Source organism: Lepidochelys kempii, chromosome 1 (genome assembly GCF_965140285.1).
Source record: "Lepidochelys kempii isolate rLepKem1 chromosome 1, rLepKem1.hap1, whole genome shotgun sequence".
NCBI lineage: Eukaryota > Metazoa > Chordata > Testudines > Cheloniidae > Lepidochelys > Lepidochelys kempii.
This window is the reverse complement of record NC_136380.1, coordinates 201,360,695-201,381,450: the sequence shown is the minus strand read 5'-3', so window position 1 is coordinate 201,381,450 and position 20,756 is coordinate 201,360,695. Positions and strand designations below refer to the sequence as shown.

At 42.4% G+C, this 20,756-nt stretch overlaps 1 protein-coding gene across 1 annotated transcript in view; it reads right to left on the bottom strand.

The window, feature by feature from the left end:
• Window positions 1-19,143, bottom strand: part of GRAMD1C (GRAM domain containing 1C) — an 83,330-nt gene extending 64,187 nt beyond the window's left edge. The window contains exons 1-2 of the mRNA XM_073308639.1: window positions 19,115-19,143; window positions 15,386-15,514 (exon numbers count right to left, since the gene is read on the bottom strand). Coding sequence (XP_073164740.1) covers window positions 15,386-15,514; window positions 19,115-19,117 — 132 coding nt within the window. The 5' untranslated portion in view covers window positions 19,118-19,143. The remainder of the gene's footprint in view (window positions 1-15,385; window positions 15,515-19,114) is intronic.
• Window positions 19,144-20,756: the final 1,613 nt, after the last annotated feature.

Here is a 20,756-nt window from a genome sequence, read left to right as displayed (position 1 = left end):
TTGGAATGTACTTTGAACTCAGGAACACTCTGTTCAGTTAAAAAAAAAAATTGGTTGACACACAAATTTAGAAGCCAGTGAAAACCGCACAATGAACATGCCCTCCATGTTACTTTTCTTACAGAGGTCTGCTGTTATCCACATAGATCTCTGGCAAACCCTGACCACTTTGGAAATCCCTGCTCCATGAAAAGTGGTCCCTACAGTTCCCCTCTATAACCCCTTTTGCTCTGAATGCTCTGATGAGACCCAGCAGACCTGGCAGCATTCTGCCAATCCCAGTTTTTGTCTGTTTTCAAAGCTGGCGTACTCTTCAGGCTTCAGTGCAGGTGGGAGCACACACACCTCTCTTTCAATGTGCAGTCTAAGGAGGGTATATACAAGTCTGTGCCATGCTTCCTCCCTGTCCTCCTACAAAACACTCCTGTATAAGTTGATTTTGGGAGCCAAACCAAGCCCATTTTTAGTGGTGGAGTGAGCTAGTTTATAATCAAGTCCATCCAAACTGGGATGTCCAGTCACAGGTAGGAGAAGGGATCCACCATCACCAGGGAGACATTGGTCTTTCCTGGAGTGGTCAATTCCCAGGCAAGTAAAGAGAAAATGCATGCTCCTTCCCCACTTACCAATACAGTATGTGGAGCTTCCACAGCCTGCAGATTTTAAATACTATCTTCATTGTTATCTCATGCTCCCTCCCATCCATTTGTTGTATCAACCTGTTGTCTCTTCTCTTATATTTAGATTATAAACTCTTCAGAGCCGGGCTTGTTTTTTTGTGCATTTGTATGCTGTCTAGCACAATCGGGCCCCGATTCATGACTATGGCCTCTAGGTGCTGCCACAGTATATATAAGCAAATAAATGCATACATACATACAAAGGGTTTAATCGCCATGAGGAGAAGCATGCAGAATTTTTAAGCTCTGCATGTTACATCCACTTCGTTCACCTGGGCATTGGGCATTTAGCCCTTTTCTGGAACTTAACCTAAAATACTCCTAATAAGACACAAGGCAGAAAAGAACACCGCTCCCTCTCCCAGAACTGTACAGTTCTGGAGGGTTAACAAAGAGGAATAGTATGAAAAATTTAGTTTAACCACTAAAGTCAACAGATGTGATGAGTGAAAGGAGCAGATATGTTGTATAAAAAGGGGCCATAGTTACAGATAGTTGACCATAATTTCACTTTACCGTTATCCAAATGCCTATTTACATATAACTGGTTAGTGACAATATAGTTGGCCAATATGTACTTTGTCAAATACCTAAATAAGTCCCAGGAACTCGTTTTTCCAGATAAACAAGGTAACCATTACCTGCCTAGAATACATAACATGCATACATAACATGGAGTCATAGGGTGTTACTAGCATACAGGATTAGGGTTGGAGACTGAGACCTACAACAACACTACAGTGAATATTCCCTGATTGCTTCTTCCTTTCAGGAAGCCGTCAGGCATGTGAAAATGATCTCAGTGAACAGAACTGGCAATACCAGCATGCCAGCAAGACTCGGGTATGCCACAAGACTCTAGGCTACACACCAAGAGCACAGGTATTATAATTGTAACTTGAGGGTGCTTTCTGTTCATGAGATCATCATCATCATCATCATCTCCTGGGCTGACTGAATTCCCAGACTCATATGTTCAAAGTGAATTAACTCCAAGGCAAAAAGTCTGAGAATTTTATTCTCCCAGAAGATGGTTAATAACAGAGTAACCAGGAAGCAGCCTCAAGTTAGGATATGAACATTTTAGATTCATATTCAAATTTTAAATGAAAGAACAAAATTAAAAAACCCAAATGTGCTGCGAAACTACTGGAAGAAACAAACCTCCATAGCTCTGAATCAATAACTATACAGTGCCTTTTTTGACTGAGGCAAACCCACTTCTGTATTATCCTGCATGCCCTCACTTCTTGAAAGGTGGTACAGCTTGTATAAAGTTTTCTGAAACAGACCAATGTAACTATTGAGGTGGTTATAAATATCCAGGCAGTTAGACAGGATATGAGCCATATTCCTTTGGGATTCCCAGCTAACCAAAAAATCTTCTTTATACAGGAACTAGAACTAGAGACCCTAAGGAACTAGAAACCCTGCCAATTTCTGTTACCTTAAAGGCAAGGAGGCGTGAACACCTGGAAATGTATGAGGAAGTTTGAGTTGCTTGGAGTAATAGCATTAATGCATGTGGGGGCAATTCAAAGAAACATCAACATAATAGCTCTGCGCCAACAGGATACTGAAGAACTGCTCAGGCACAAGAGACAAATAGAGTTGGGTCATCAAAACAGCTCTCATTGGCTGATCACTAACCACAAGGTCATGACATGCTTGCCAATATCCAATAAATACTGGCATTTACCTTACCTTTACTCTTACCTGAATGCTACTTTATGTCTGGTTTGGAGACCTACCAAAGGTAGTGCTAACTACAGCAAGTAGTTGGATTGAAAGCTAAACTAAACAGGATTACTGTTGAAAATTAGTATTACCCTGGGTATTAGAGCTGTGGGAATTACTGATTTTTTCAGTTTGCTGGCAGTTTTGATAAAATTAAAAAATTGGTTTGGACCAAACAAAAACCAACATTTTAAAAAATTTTCAGCAAAACAAAAAAGTCGGAAAAACATTTTGCTTCAACAGCAACGTTTTGGCTATTTTTAGTAAAAGCACAGGAAATGAAGGACTAGATTAACAAAAACCAAGGAGGAGGGGGTGAGCACCCCCCCCCCCATTGATAGCCCAGTCATTATGGCACTCACCTGGCATGTGGGAGACCCAGGTTCAAATCCCCAATCTGGAGCAGAGACTGGAGCCAAGGTATCCCCACTCCCAGGGAATGCCCAAACCACCAGGCTATAATACTGCAGTGGTTCTCAAACTTTTTGTATTGGCAACCCTTTCCCACAGCAAGCCTCCGAGTGTGACCCCCTGCCCCTTATAAATTAAAAACTGGGGGTGTGAAATTTTAATTAAACAGAGGCGTGGGGCTGACAGCGCCTGCACAGGGCTGGACTCGTGACCCCCACGTAATCACCTTGCGACCCCCAGTTTGAGAACCCGTGGGCTAGTCTGAGGTGGGAGTCTCTCCTGTTAATGCTGTTCCACTGTGTATAGCATACTTGAATAGTCACTGGCCCAGAGAAAGAGTGAGACTGACTCTATATCCCAGTAGTTAGGGCACTCACCTGGGCGGGGGGGGGGGGGACAACAACACCTGGGTGGGGGGGGACTTTCCACTCCCTGCTCCAAAGATAATTTATTTATACAAAGTGGAACAGTTTCAAGGGAAGAGATTGAGACCCCTACCCTAGAGTAGCCAGGTGGTTAGGGCATTCGCCCAGGTGAGGGAGAACACTTGGTTCCAGTCCCTCCTGCAGAGTGGAGATTCAGACCAGCATCTCTCACATCCCAGGTGAGTGACCTGATCACTGTGCTAACCTTCCTCCACCTTCTCCTGAGGACAAAATCCCTTTGTGAATCTAGGCCCCCAAAACTGAGATGTTTTGTCTTGATATTTCCTTTTTTATTTTCCTTTCAGCCAAACCAATTTATTGACATCCACATGAATTTGCAAAATGTTTGGTCAACCCAAATCTGCATTTTTTGGTGAAAAGTTTCATCCAAACTTGTTTTTTTGCCCAGCATTAATTAATAAGAAATTAAAGAATTAGGCCCCTTAGATTGGAAACTCTCTGGGACAGTGAATGTGTCCTATTCTGTGTTAGTATACATTCACACAGCATTTTACAATAAAATAAATTAAAATTAATGCTGCATATGATGCTGTACTATCCCACTACTATTTCTTGGTGACATCATGAGAAGTTCATTCACAGACTAACCCAGTTTTCCAGCTACAGCAGGGATGGTTACCAAGCGTATTGGCCACAGAACACACTCCAGCACAGACACTGGACAAGACACTGACAGCCCAGAGCTACAAATTCCAGAACAAACTGTACACATGGAAAAAGGATAGAGATAATTGCAATAATAAAAAGCAATTAATACTTCCTGTTCGCACCATGTGCTATTAATATATGTTAATAGCATTTATTCCTCCTCTGTGGAATTTATAGGAGCAATTATTCACTCTAGCTAACATAAAGCCAACACTAGTCAAGCCTCCCAAGATACTGGTCTTAGCTTTTACAGATGGTTTGGTACTCGGTAAACATGCCTGATTGAAAGCACTGAAGTCCATTTCTATCCAGACAGCAGTGGTACATGCTTCCCCATCCTGCTTTGTCAATGTGTCACAACCTTGACTTAGAGACCGCTTACAAGGACGTTAGGGGTGCAGACCCCACGCCCTATGACAGTGGACCCCAAACTTTTTACCTCACATCCCCCCCTTATGCCTGCCTGCCATGCCCCCCCCATTTCCCCACCCCAGGAGCAGGGCTGCAGCTCCAGGAGAGTGGGGGGGATGCAGACAGGGTAAGGGGGCCAAGGCTGGGGCCACAGCTGGGGGTGGGGGCCAAGGCTGGCAGCCAGGGTCCTGGGCGCAGGACTGGTAGTGGGGCTCCGAGCACAGGGCTGGCAGCCGGTGCTGGAACCAGGAGTGGAGCTGGGTGGCGCTCCCTCCATGTCCGTCCGTCCGTCCCCCGCCCCCCCCCCGTGGGAGCTGGCCTGGGCCCCAGCCATGCCCCCCATATGTTCCTCCGCAACCCCCTATGGGGGGTGCCCCACAGTTTGGGGAGCTCTGCCCTATGACATGCTCTCTCTCTCTGCCTAACTATGGAAACCAACCTGGCTAGAGCACATTTTCACCTCCTGTCTTCTGATCGGGGTGGGCCAACAAGGGTATGTTACACCTGTGCTCAGGTCTCCACATTAACTGCTAAATGATTTTTGGTTGAAATTCCAGGTGCTTGTAAATGGCCTAGGCCCAGATTTCCTTAAAGGCCATCTCCAATACACCATCTGATCTATGCTTGTCCAGAATACCGGAGAAGAGTGAAGCTTGAGAGAGGCAGAGGGCATTCTCAATTCCAAGTCTGTTCCTCTGGAATTCACGGATGGAAATACATTAAAGCATAAGCCTGACCATATGCATTAAGAACTGTGAGATGCGTCTCTTTGCCCAGGTTTCAGATAACTGAACTGTGAAATCCTGAGCTCTTAACTGATTGACAAGGTCCCTGTCCATCCAGGCCTTAAAGATGAAGGCCATAGGGAAGCAAAGTGGCTTTACAGCTATTCTTTGGAACAATGATCATATTCAAGCCATGTAAAATCTGTTCAGTTTCTTCAGTGATGGGCTCCATGTAAATGGAAGTGTGATCATTTCTATACATATTTCCACACCACCACCACCACCCGCCAATAAGGCTATTAAAGTTGTTAACAATCTCCATGCCCTATGGCAATAAGCTCTAGCTAAACCTGAAAGCCATTTTGAAACTCTGGCTAGTGCAATTATAGGCTGGTGCAGGTCTAGTATATTCAAAAAGGGTGGGGAAGACTTCTCCTGAACCACAGAAAACTGTATGTTAAGGTCTTCCAAAATACCTCCTCCTAGAATGTCACAAGAGTTAAGGGAGTCACTGAGAAGTGACAGGGAAGAGATTCCAAGATTTTCATTCACAGAGAGCAAAGAGGGAACTGACTAGTCCTTCAGACATGTATTTACAGCTCCATTCAGAGTCTTTACTGCATCCATCACTGCGGTATCTGAGTGCCTCCCGGGAATCTGATCAAGGCCACTGTCTAACCATTATGGGGCAACAACTATCACTCAGCACTATCCTGGAAAAATATACCACTGAGGAAGAGGGTAAAGGCTGGATTGTCTTATTAAAAACATCAGAACTATCATGTTCTATATGTAGAGCTGGTCAGAAAGTTTTCATCAAAACATTCTTGACAGAAAATCCCGTTTCTGTCCAAATTGAAGCTTTTTGAAAAAATATGGCAACTCTGACCAAAATCCCCATGGGGGAAAAAATGTTTGAAACAAAAAAGGTTCAGTTTCAGAAAACTTTAATTTTGTTTTGTATTTTACTTTTATGTGTTTTTTCATTTTTGTATTACATTTATTACTACTATTGATACCATGAAATAATGTAAAGTACTGCATAATATGTACTATTACTCATGTTATGTTAGAATAGTTGAAACGGTCTGGTTTTTATTTATTTTTAAATCATTAAGGGCAGCTGCTACTTAGTACTGATTTAAAAATCTTATCTACTAACTCCAAGTGTCTCCTATTTCTGTTTTAATGAAACAATTTGACACTGACACAAAGCACTGTGTATTATGTTACTCCTGACAAATAATAAAATGTTAAAATGAAAAAACATACAATAAAGTGAGAGACAAGCTAAGTGAGCTAATATCCTTCACTGGACCAATTTCTGTCATCTTCCTCTATGTAGTATAACAGTTGGTCCAATAAAAGATATTAGCTCACCTACCTTGTATCTCATATCCTGGGACCAACAGGGGTACAAAACACCGTGAAATGAAATAAAATAATCTGAAACAAATTTTGAAATTCCTCAGTGAAAATACACAATTCCAAAACAAAATGTGGAAACCTGAAACAACAACAACAATTTCCCCAAATTTATGATTCACAGGAAATTTCAAAAATACTTGTGAACGAAGAAATTTAAAATTGTTGAAATTTCCAGCAAACTAGAAATTCTAAGTTTTGACTAGCTCTAGTCCTATATTCATTACATAACTGTTCCAAACACATTTAACAGAAACTCTCATAAAAAAAGAACAGGTAAATTTATTATGTGACTATATTAAACAAAGACAAATTATATACTTCGCACCTTTCAGGTCATTCAGCTCTACCTGTGTCCTCACTGGCCCTTTCCAGCTTGTCTGTGGCACTATTCACCACTATTCTCTGCTGTGCCTCTGACCATGTATTCAAGCTGTTACCTACTACTGTTTCCACCAAGGTCAGATCGCATTTTGTGTCTCAGGGAAATTAGTAAATGCCTGAACTAACAGCACCAAGGCCAGTTAAGGTAACCTTTTATTGGCGATTATACAGAAATCTAGAAAAAAAGTGACAACATGAAATAAAAGTCTAAACTAACTTGAATAGATGAATGCCATTATTATTGAAATATTACCTACATTGCATAGCAGAAAAGAACCTTTTTTGTCCTCAAAGCCCAAGATATCTGTTTCTTGATGCTGGCTCAGTCCATTTGACATATCTCAACGTGTCTGTATCCGCAGTTTAACTGTAAGCCCTGTAGATATAACTCTCAAGCTTCGGCAGTCTGAAATCTACTGACTTGACATTGCAGCATGTTCCAGATCAGCCCAAGATGATAATTTTCTTCCGAACAAAACCACATTCCTTTCTGAGTATCTGTTTTGGCTGATTCATGTTTCTTCCAGTCCCACACATGTGCGAATATTAGGCAATATTATTTGTAAGTACATCTTCCCCATTCACCTTTGTTTCCCTTCACCAGCTCTTCCACTTAGGCCGTGTAAATAAGAAAAACTGTTTAAACTTTATTTTTCCCCCTAAATTTTCCCTATCTGCTGTGACCCTGAAAATCATCCTGGATTTTGTTTTAAACATAATACATGTATAGATACAAGGGCACACAAATAAAATTAAGATGACCTCAGCACTAGAGTCCCCTAACACTCTCATTTGTAGCTTGACCTCAGGATTGGACCAGGTAGTCTCCCACCCTGCAGCTTGAACTCAGCACCAATCCCCAGTGGTTGCTCGGAAATGTCAGTGAAATACTGTCTTACAGAGGGACACTAGAAACATTCACAGTTATGAAGATAGTTTGAAAATGGAGACATGTTGAAAATTAAAATTTTAAAAATATAAATTTGTGGGTTTTTTTATTTAGTAATCCCAGGTGACATAATGGATCAATGAAGTTTTCCTTTAAGAATTTTGCTAAATAAGGTTTTGTATTTATATCAACCATAATCCCCCATGCTTTTCACTTAGGTTCCAGTTCGGCAAGGTACTTACGCACATAAGTAGTCCACAGAAGTCAATGAGATAATTCAAATGTTTAAAGTGCTTATGTACCTTGCTGAATCAGGACCTTCACCTGCTTTATTTCCTAATATCGTCTCTAACTATATTACCTCTCACTGGACATTTCTCCATGTTTCTAACCTATTTAGATAATAGAAATTTTTGCTCTGTAGTTTCTACATAAAAATTGCTGCCAAATTTAGAACTCACTATCAACATGGATCACGCATTCACGTTTTTTTCTGTTTTCATGTTTTCCACCCTACTTACACACACCAATGCAAAACCATGAACAGAACTAGATACACACAATGTAACTTATGAAACCTGATATCAATCATCAAAACAAAACTACAACATGGCTGAGTCCCAAGACAGCTGTCAGCGTTCAGAATGAGAGTGGAGATATGTGAGCTGTGGGTGATAGACGGAGGGAAGAAGCTGAGGATGAGATGGGAAACTGATAGTGTAAATTGGGCATTGAATGATTTAACTACTAATTTATTTTCTCTCTCGCTCTTATTTTAGGATTTGCATTGGTGGGATATGGGCAGTCTAGCAAATCTTAACTTTAAGGCCTGGTCTACACTACAGAGTTATATCGACTCAAGGCATTTTACATTGACCTAACTACAGAATCGTGTACACTAAAATTTTGGCCTTGCCAAAATAATTCCTTTGTTATACTGACTTAATTCCACCTCCACAAAATGTAGAGACAATGCTGATGTAGTCAGGTTGATGCAGTATCAGAGTAGACACTTTGTTGCTTACATTGACTATTACTGGCTTTCAGAAGCTATCCCACAATGCCCCACTCTGACAGTACCATCATACAAGCGCTCCGGGTGAGGACACATGCTGCCAACACAAGCAGCATAGTGTGGACTCACAAAAGCAATTAATTGTTGCAGTGGCTGTAACTTAGGTTGACATAATTTTGTAGCGGGGACATGCCCTAAGTTTTTAGTTGGTGTAGGAACATTCCCCCAGTCTTGAACCGCACTAGCTCAGCGATTCTGACTGCAATAAGAAAAAAAAGCACTTTGTTTATTGCTGGGATTTCTGGATTTACTTAACTTATTCCAAGTTATTGCCAATGATATTTTTAGTAATATCCGTAATATTTTACGCCTTGACAAAGCAAATCATCATGTACTAAAGCTACACAGAGAATATAAGAATATCCTAAATAGTTCTGGCCAAGGTAAAACAAGTTACAAAATAGTTTGTATACAAAAAAAGCCCCAGTCATTTATCCACCTCTCAAGAAAACACTTACCTGTATCAAAAAGTATGTGAATGCCTCAAGTCTTCTACACATACAGCTCAAGAAAATCCTGAGTGCTTTTTTTTTTTATCTATTTTTAGGATTTTCTCCTCCCACTCATTTCTAATGACTGATCAATAATATGAGAAGTGACTCTAAACAAATACATCTGCTGCAGTTCTCCGCTTATCTGCTTTCCCAAAGGGACATAAGTAGCTCACCTAGAACAGACCATTTTATTTTTTAAAAGAAAGATGGGGGGAGCTATTTTGCTGCTGCTTGTTTACAGGAACAACAATTAAGTTAAAATCAAGCCCCAAATGTAAAAAGCTTACATAGAGGGAAAAAATGAAAGTCTTCTTTTAAAGTTCTCCTTCAAATGCACTCTGGAGTCCCCTATCTTCAAGGCCAAGTCTACAATTGGAAGGCTTTGCCAGTATAGCTATGCTGGTATAGTACAGAATCGGTCGACGCTACACACAGCTCATGCGGCGCCTCGTGGTCTCAGACACCATCTGATGGTCCAGGGACATCTATACCAAACACATCACTGGCCACTGACAGTAGCAGGAGGCGTGAGCCGGAGCAACGTTGTGCATCAACTATGAGAAAGGGACCGAGAGACTTTTTCCGTTGGACCATATGAACTTGAACCGTAAGCTCACTGAATGTTAAATCTCACCAAATGAGGGTCAATCCATCCTCAGCATTGTATCCACTCATTGTACTCCACACCTGAACATAGCCATTATATGAACAACATACCCTTATATCTCAGTGTCTGTACTTTGACACGTTAACCTTTTACCCCCAATCGGGGATATGCAGATTATGTATTCTTTAGGCCATCCAATCTTAAACCGAACTTCACACTCCTTGATAATCTGTACATTATTCCCTGATAACCAGAAACTTCCATGCTTAAACTCTGTACAGTTTACTTTTTTTTTTTTTTTTAAAAACATCATCCCAATAAAATTTTTAAATCTGTTCTTACCTGCAAAGCGCTCCTAGTGTGGACGCAGTTTATACCCACTCCGTGAAATAAGATACACTAAACAAAGTGCATTTTCCCCCCAGTACAGCTGCATCTATACTAAATGTTTTTGCCAACACAACTATGTCTGTCAGGGATCATATCCCATCAAATCCCTGATCGACATAGCTCTACCAGCAGACATTTGTAGTGTACGTCCGGCCTTAGGTATAAATATGATCAAACATTCCCTGTTGGTCTTACACAATAACTCAAGTATTTCTAATGGAATTTTGTTCCCAATGGCAACACTTGAAAAGGAAAAACAAAGCTCTGAGCCTAAAATTAAAGGAAACTTTTTTTTCCTACCAACCAAACCCAGATAATCTGATTCGAGGCTCACCCTCAAGAGCCTTGTCTACACTAGATTTATTTTTAAAAATCTCCCACTGCTGCATTACCATTGCCACAGTTTAACAGCGATAGACGGGGCACCAGCATTTTTATCACATTTATTGTTTTATTTATTTATTGTTTCAGGCTGTTCTGAACAGAGTTCAAGAACAAAGTACATATGCCAGAGCCACAGCTCTGCTAGCTGCACCATCACAGCAACACAACAGACAGATTTCCCAGAAAAGTCTAATGTAGAGACAGCCCATTTGGCGAAAGTTCTAGGCCAACTAAACAATAACCAATTTCTCCTTTTGTAGTTCCTGCTACCAGAGAGCTCCTTGATGTGTCAGTAGTTAAAGGACTGTTATTCTTGTTTCCAAGATAACTAAACACTGCTTCCAAATAACTGCAATTACAACGCATGCTACAAACAACAAGAGCGTACGCGGAGGTTTTTTTATGTTACAAAATGTGCCCGTGGAAGGTTTTTATTTATTATTTCAAGAACCACAGACAATACTTATTTGACCTCTCTGGATCCATAAACTGAAAAGCTGCTATTAAAATTCTGTAGCCATAAAATAATAGTAGGCATTTAAGAAATGATTTACACATTCAAAGAGCAGTACACACATTAAGGACCAAGTTCTGAAAACCTTTATACATGTGAGAAGTCTAGGCACATGAGACTGGGGGCGGGGAAATGCAGTACAGAGGCATGAAGTGACCTTCCCAGAATCACCCAGCGTCAGAGCAAGGAGCAGAACCCAGGAGTTCCTGACTCCCAATCCTGTGCTCATTCCACTAGATCACAGTGTCTCTGTAAAATGGCAGTCACATCTGGCCTGACTTTCAGAGGTGCTGAGCATCCCAACCCCCACTCAAGTCAATGGAAGTTGCAGATTTGAAAATCAGACCAATCAGGATTTTATAGAGAAATGCCTGGTTTTCATCTTCAAGGAAATCATAGTACTTACCTGGAGAAGGAAAGCAAAAAAGCCTTTGAAACAAGTCAGTGGCTAGTCAGCAAAGTACAGTTTTGTGCAGCAAATATTCCAGTTAGCAGAGCTGACATCTGTGCAGTGTTGTGTATGTTAACGTTTAGGGAGTAGCTCCATGTTTATTACAATTTCCCAGCCTTTATACTGGCTAAAAGAGTGGGAAGGACCCTACTAAAAGTCTGTACCTGTCATAGAAAGCTACATCATCTTTGACTGAATATTACTGACATATGATTTACGTAATAGCACAAATGGTTTGCTGTGTTATTACCTACACATCTATTATGACTCACGGGAGCTATAAGAACCAGTTTATATTCAACAGCTGATAGCCAACCAGGCAAGACATTAGTGAAACATGTGATTTTCATTCCCTGGGACAGTAGGCAGAAAATGACATAACACCATTTTAATGGCAGTGGAGTCTAATGACTTCATTTTAGCACAGGAATGCTGTTGTCTGACATGGCTCATGACATCATTCTTTCTGCCTCCTGCTGCTTCTTCATTCTATCCCCACTAATTATGCTGTCACCTTTAAACTTGGAAAATAAATGCCTCATCATCACAGCCCCCTAACAAGCGCGTGAAAGATTTACTTCCCATTTTTAAATGATGGGTTGTTGTTTTTTTAAGCAAATAACTGGGAGGCTTTTTTGAGATAATCTATGATAGCATCTGGCTCCTGCAGCATAGGTATTGGTGGTGCCATTCAATGGCCAAGTATGTGGAAATATTATACAACTCCCTTGTTTTAAATACAAGAACATATTTATATAAACAGTTAAACGTGAATTACAGGCTTAAATACATCCAGGAGTTCAGGAAATAGCAATCACAAAACAGTGTTGTTTTATTTCACTCAATAGAACAGAGATACATAATATATTAGAATACCTACATAGCATCCTTCATCACAGCAAAGAATCCCAAACACTTGACAAACTACACACAGACAGCACCACTGAAATTTAACCATTTCTGAGGCAGACTGCAGCACTCCATGGATGAATGACACACTGTACAAAAATGGGCAGGAAGGAAAATTTTGGCCAAACTTCTACCTTTAGACATAGTGCCACAGGACCCTACAAGTGCAATTCTGCCTGAAGAGGTGACTGTGATAGTGGCATGGTGAGGTGCTGTATTTATTATTAATTGTATTACCACGGCACCTGGAAGTCATGGGCCAGGATCCCATTGTGTTAGGTGCTGTACAAACTTGTAACTTAATGACTTCAGCTCAGATTTGCCAAGTTTACAAGTAAAACTCAGGTTTCAGAGTAGCAACCATGTTAGTATGTATTCACAGAAAGAAAGGGAGTACTTTTTTTTTTGTTAGTCTCTAAGGTGTCACAAGTACTCCTTTTCTTTTTAAGTAAAACTCAGATGTCTTTTTCTAAGTACCAGACCATCAAACAGCTGCTGAGATCTGAGAGTCAAAATGGGTCTTTTCTTTTTGTGAATTATCAACAATAACAACAGTTGTTTAGGCTGAATTACACACTGGCACATGTGCAACCTCATTTAGCCCTGTAAACAAAACATAGTTAACAGCTACTACATCTGCGTAACTCCATTAGTCCTTAATTCAGGTACCCAGACATAGCTGAGCAGGCAGAATATATGCCTGTAGGAGCTTTAACATTGGTGAGAACATGTGAAAAGAACATAAATGTGAATCTCAGATCCTAGTGTACATTTGCAGGGCTGACAGAAAAACAGGTTTACTTTTAAACTGAACAAATTTGATCTGGAGTAACAGAGGATAAACATGAAACTCTATGATACATTTTTGACAATCAGAATTGTAACTGTCACTTTGGCATTCACACAGAAGCTTTGTGAGGATACACAGTACAAATCACAATGTTCCATTTGCTTCAGCAGACAGAAGGGCTGAGTCAACCCTAATAGGTTTAAGATTCCCAGAGGTTTTTATTTCAAAGTCAATGCTTTGATTATTTAAAACATCACATTCCAGCTTGAGGAGAGAGCTGGGGGAGTGGGAAAAGAAAGATATGTGCTAGAGGTATGAGCATGGGACTGGGAATCAAACTCCTGACTTGTATTCCTGGTTATTCCACTGATTCACTGACTCATGTGACTTTAGCCAAGTCACTTAAGTTCTCTGACTCAGTTTTCTCATCTGAAAAATGTGATTAATACTCTTTATGCGCCTCACATGACTGTCACCAGAGCTGTTACAGTTAATGCTCCCAAACCTATAGCTGCAGCATTGTGATTATTTACCACATGGCGTGGAGCATGAGTTACTTTGCAATGACTGAGTTTTGGAGTGAGAACCTTAGCCCCTTGGTCAGGATATTGTCCTCCTAATCTAGCTCTGGCTGGGCACAGTTCATGTTCCCCACTCCTTCATGTTTACAAGGAACGCCCGCCTCCCTCAAACCACTATCTCCCACTGCAAAAACACCAGTTCTAGATACATTATGCGTGGCCCTTCCTAGGCCCCTCTGGTGCTATTTCAAAGAAATCTTCAGCAAGTAGTGGGAGAAGGATTTAAATGAATGATTCTTATTGCCCGCTCTGAGGTGTGCTGAGTATTCTCTCTCTCAAGGGCTTGGCTGGCTAGTTCTTGTTCAGCTGCTCAGGGTCTAACTGATCACCATATGCCAGGTCAGGAAGGAATTTTCCCCCAGGTCATATTGGCAGGGACCTTGGGGTTTTTTCACCTTCCCCTGCAGCGTGGGGGCGCAGGTCACTGCCAGGATTATCCAGGTATATCTCACTTAATCATCTGCCTGCCATTGTGGGGGCCTCGGGCACTGGTGCATGTTGGTCCCTCCTATTCTCTGCCTGTGGCACATACTAGTCTACTCTCCTATGTGCGGTAATTTATTAGTCTTATTTCAGTTGTTGGGTTTAGTGTGCAGGGGTTGGTGGTTTGTGATATACAGGTCAGACTAGATGGTCCAGTGATCCCTTCTGGCCTTAAACTCTATAACTGATGGCCCTTCACTCCTTTCAGTGTTAAGTCATCTGTACAGGCGTGGCAAAATAGACGCCTACACACAGCCTGAGTCTGCAGCATCTCATTCTCTTATGCAGACGTATATCAAGTCTGGACACGTTTTCCACAAAGGAGGTGCGTAATATTCATTTTGTGGTGAAATATAAAAGTATCATCAGAGCATGCTACATTCTCATAGCAATTGAAATTCAGCCTTTACCGAGAAAAAGTAGCAGCAATAAATTTCTACAAGCATAAAACAGGGAGGAGGTATGGTCTAATGACCCAATCAAGAAACTGGGAGTCAGGACTCCTGGGTTGTATATCCAGATCTGACACGGACTTGATACACGGCATAGGGTAAATAACCTCACCTCCTTGTGTCTCCATTTACCCTGCAGTAAAGTGATAACAATAAGTTACCTAGCTCCCAGAATGGGCTGGGAGGCTTTATTAATTAAAGGCTATGAAGAAATTTGCATAAAAAGCACTTATAGTTTATATATAAATAAGGCATACATTTTTAAACAGTCAGGGTAGTTCACCATTGGAACAATTTACCAAGGATCTTGGTGGATTCTCCATCACTGGCCATTTTAAAATCAAGACTGGATATTTTTCTAAAAGATCTGCTCTAGGAATTACTTTGGGGGAAGTTCTATGGCCTGCATTATACAGGAGGTCAGACTAGATGATCACAATGGTCCCTTCGGGCCTTAGAATTTATAACAATGAATTAAGAGAAAAAACAATTGAGTTACCCAAAAGCTCCAGTCAGTACTCCAGTTATATGGAGCGGGGGCCTGCATTTTCTCAGTACATGCACCAAAAGTCTCCTCTGAATCGGCAAGCAACTGGCGGATAAGACCATGATCCACTTCATGGATTTCCTGTGAACCAAGCAGCAAGCAAAGCATGTAGTTTGATAATGGAGGGGAAAGGTATTAGAATAAAAGGTGGTTAATCAGTTTGCAGGCTTTATAAATAAAACCTTAAAGGGCTACATTTAACAGGATAAATGATGGGGAAACATTTCCCACTTATTGATTCTTAACTAATGAATGACATTTTTCAATGTCAATTATATTATAAACATTAAGGTTTTATTTCCAAATGTCCCTCAACTCAGACATCAGTGTTTCGCAAACAATCAAAAGGCAGTCATAAATGTTATTTTAGCCACCATTAAACTGACAATCTCAATGCAAATTATTAAAAAATAAACTACAAATGAATCCTTTTTTAAAAAAAGAAAGGGAGAACATCTGGTTTTACTGAGTCCAACCTTAATTACTCACTGTCCATACACATGTACATAAACACAGCACTTCAGAAATGTCAAATTATATTATTACTAATACTTTATTAATATATGGAGCTTTTCATCAGTAGATCTCATAGTATTTTACAAAGGTGATCAATAGCATTAGCACTATTCACAGATGGGAAAACTGAGACAGAGAGGCAAAGTGACTTGCCCAGCAGACCAGTGGCAAAGCCAGGAATAAAACCCAAGTCTCTTGAGTCCCAGTCCAGGCCCCTAATCATTTACCCACACTGCCTGTAATATCCAATACTGCCTGTAAAAGACAAGACACTATGTCAGGGTGGCCAAACTTATTGACCCTCCAAACTGCATATGACAGTCTTCAGAAAATCAAGAGCCGGGGCATGCCTGCCGGGGCTCGGGGCTTCAGCCTTGCTCCTGCTCAAGCCCAGAGCCCCAGGAGGCTTGCTCCATGAGGCTGAAGCCCCAAAAGCCACCTCCGCACTGGGCAGAAGCCAGAGGCGACGCGTGGGAGCCATGTGGAGATACATACCCTCCCAGATTTTTGCCTGGGTTTGTTGGCCCCTCTGGGTCACACAGTGCTGCTGGGCCCCCTCCCTGTGCAGCAGCTGCTGGAGCTAGCAAGCTGGGAGCTGTGGCCATGGGGAGAGGCAGTGGCAAACAGCTGGGAGCTGCAGGGAGATCTACTGCTTTTGCCGCTGCCTCTCCCTGAGGAGCAAAAGCAGCAGCCCCTCCCTGCAGCTCCCAGCTGTTTGCTGCTGCTTCTCCACACAGAGCTAATACTACCTGGGAGCTGCAGGGAGGGGCCACTGAGAGTAAGAGGGGGGCATGCCTAAGGGGGCGTGACTCAAGATGTTGGGAGGGGGCGAACCTTTGAATTGTGCCCCCTCCCCAGCAGGCACCAGTTGTCTCTGACAGAAGCCCCTAGCTCCACTACCCAAGTTCCCCCCCACCAAGTCTGGTAGGTGGAGAATGGGGAGAAGGTCTGTAAGCCACATGCAGCTCACCAGCCACGGTTTGGCCACCCCTGCACTATACCATTTTTAACCAATGGAGCCACCATGAGTAAGGCATCTTTAGCTGCTCATCAGCTCATTTTGGGGGGGGGGGAAGAGAGCCCACTGATCAGCACCATACTACTCTCTGCTGGGGTTGCTTAAGGATGAGCATGGCACCAATCACAGGAGCATTCCTTACTCGGCCTGCTTTGAGGGGAAGCACTCATGTTCAGTGCTCTTGAGCTCAAGCAGAGAGAGGGCCAAGTGACAACCACAGGAGCCCTCCCTTTGCAATAAGACAGAATAGGGGGAACACTCAGCCACCAGGGCAGCTGCTGTGTGCCCCCCAGTAGTGGGAACACCTGTCACAGAGCACTAGAAGCCAACCTGCTCCAGCACGGGAGAGGGAAAGAGGAGATGCTCTCATCTCCCTGATGAGATGTAATGAGAGGCACGGGGTGGATGAGAAGAGAAGTGTGTTTTCTCAAAATGTCCCACATCCGTGCAACCTTAATTCTAAACAGTTGGGATTCATCACGGCGATTGTCTACATATCACCCCCAAAAACTTGTTAGTGCAACATGAGGAGCCTGAATTTCCTGACCATTTGTACAATTAAAATTAAGAAGTTGTCACAGCCATCTTAACTCAGCTCCCTTGTATGTATTCATTACAGTGATACAAGCTTTTCAGAGTACAGCTTGCAACACTGCTAGATAAAATAATCTCATTTTGGAAAGTCTGAAGCTTAGAAAGGTCATGGGACAGATCAACACTAGGCTGTGGTTTAGAACCCAGCCCAGGTCATAAGGGACCAAAAGTGGTTACCATCTGATGGATGGTTGGTGGCTATAACAAAGGAGAAGGCAGGTTGTCAGCCAGTTTCTAGTAGGCAGGGGGGAAATCATAAAACTGGCAGACTCAGCAAAGCCAGGACTGCCATCTCCTAAAGCAGTCCCTGCAGAACAGAGGCCAATCATAAGGTTAGCATGGGGAAGCAGCCATCACCACTGCCTGTGCCTTATGCTCTGTAGATAGTTTATTACAGCTTCCAAGGCTTCCTTCCCTCTGATACCTTTCACCAGCACAGCTATCATTAAAAATACTTTAAAAACACATATTCTATAGACACCTGCAAAAGGGATGTGGAATATTCATGCTCCATTTCCTATCCTAAATTTGTACAAAATCTACCCTCAGCAAAACAGCAGCTAACAGGCTTAAGAAAAGACACATCATAATCGCCAGAATCCAGGGACCCCTAACAGAACAGTGCTGTGGGAGCGAGTCCCCAGCCTGCAAGGCAAAGTCAAGTTTTGAATGTTGCTGCCAAAGAGTGGGACAAGCAGGCAGCCCATTCCCCTGAAGACACTGGCTGTATATGTGAGATCAAGTGCAGAAAGAAAGCTGACTTGCTACCCCTCCATCCCATCCCCAGTCCCCATTCACAAATACAGGAATGGTGAGGGAGCAAGCAAAGGAGTCCTTCCCTGCAGAGCCCTGAGCGAAGATGGACAGCCCCTAGCCAATCAACCCCACATATAGCAGAAATGAGGGGTTGGGAGCAACACCCCTCCTCTTAGTCACTGTAGGCCAGGGGTGGCCAAACTTACTGTCCCTCCGAGCCACATATGACAATCTTCAGAAGTTTGAGAGCCGGGGCACGTCTGCTGGGGCTCGGGTCTTCAGCCCCATTCTTGCTGAAGCCCCAAGCCCTGGCAGGTATGGCCCACAGGGCTGAAGCCCCAAGACCCCCTTCCCTACTGGACAGAAGCCCCTACCCCACCACCCCACTGCAAGGCAGAGGTCCTGTCCTTAGCTCCCTCTACCCAGTCTGATAGGCAGAGAATAGGGGGCACATGGGGGGCTTGCGAGCTGCACTTTAACAGTAAAAAAGCCACATGGGGCTCGTGAGCCACAGTTTGGCCACCCCTGCAGTAGGGCCTATCTGGGCAGTTTGTTGCTTTAGCAGCTGTTATTGGGTAGCTAGCTTGCAAGGGAACAATAACTCAGCAGCTGGCATTGCAGGACTTAGGATGAAACAAACAAACTGGTCGAGCATTAGGTCTCACATACACAGAGTTTAAGGAGACTATTAAACCGATGGTTAAAAAGCCAAGTAGCTTAAAAATCACCCCTGAAAGAAGCAGACCCTTAGCAAAGCTAGAAAGCAAAAAATTAAGAAAGAAGAATCAAATACTTACCATAGAGAGGAGAAAGAGATGCAACCTGCAAGCTGATTGTCTCTAAAATGAGCACCATAGGGCTACAGCTGCTGCTTTCTCTGCAATTTAAAGGGCCAGAGGCAATAAGACGACTATGTGGAGAAAGGCTTCAATATATAAAAGGAGTAAACCTGACACTAAGAGAGTTAGCTGATATCTAAGTGCTACGGAGAACAAGCTGGCTAATGAAAAGAGATATGAAGCTAGCCACCTGAGGGTCAGGGCCTGGTATAGAGCTCCCCTTACAGCTAGCACCTTCCTTAGAACGTTTAATATTGTATGCAGGGACGTCTAAATTTTTGTTCACAGCTGAAAAATAAATTACATTTTGCTACAGACTCCTGTGTCCTATGAGTGAGTGGTACGGTGGAATAGCCACTTCGCACAGTCCCCTTCTGGGACAAAGGGAAGATGTTGGTTGCTTCCCTAGCACTCTTCCCATCTCATCCCCCCTAATTCCACAAAGCCCAATCTGCAGAGAGAGGGATCTGCAGCTGGAAGAAAGTATTGTAAGGGGGAACCTTGAGAGATGCATGTCCCACCGGTCCCAAAGAGAAGCAAGAAGAGCACTAATGCAGCTTGTGGATGCCTTAACTCTTCTGTGACCCTTTCTGCAGTAGGAAAATGACAGCCTGTCTCCAAAGGTTTCAGAAGAGAGACTAGGTATCCCAGAGCTGGTGCAGAGTCAGAAAGCTTCCAGCACAGAAGGCCCTACTCTCCTGGGAATCTGGAGGGGACCCTATTACCACAGCCCTTGTCCCCAAAAGGACGACCCAAGGAAAACTCCATGAGGGGATCCTCACTGGGTTTTCCACTCCCCAGCCCCACAAATAGTTTCACAGGAAGAATGTGTTCTGGGCGGTAATTCTACCAGCACACCTTCATGCATGATTTCTGTTTTCTTTCACTGTTAAGTCTGTAACTAGATTTAAACCTGAATAAAGTAAAATCAATAAAAATAATTTAGAAATCCAACTTCTATAGTGATTAAGAACTAGGTGTTATTATTATTTATTTTATTTTATTTTATTATTAGTGTTGATTTAGTGGTATGTGATTAACTGATCCCTAGCTGTTTAAAAACCACCTTGGGGACCAGTACTTCTGAATGAAAGGTCCTGTATAAATATGGAGTGATAGTATGCATTTTATGTCATGTAGTCCATCAATCCGATTTAAAAATTTTGTTAGTATGATGTTTGAAAAAAAAAAAAGAACAGTACAGAGTTTAAGCGTAAGAGTTTCTGATTATCAGGGACAAATGTACAGATTATCAAGGGGTGCGAAATTCAGTTTAAGATTGGATGGTGTAAGGAATACATAATCTGCAATATCCCCGATTGGGGGTAAAAGGTTAACGGGTCAAAGTACAGACATTGAGATATGAGGGTATGTTGTTCATATAATGGTTATATTCGGGTGTGGAGTATAATAAGTGGATATGATGAGGAGGATGAATTGACCCTCATTTGGTGAGATTTAACATTCAGTGAGTTTATGGTTCCAGTTCATAGGGTTCAACGGAAAAAGTCTCTCGGTCCCTTTCTCATAGTCGATGCACGATGTCGCTCTGGCTCACGCCTCCTGGTACTGTCGGTGGCCGGGGATGTGTTTGGTGTAG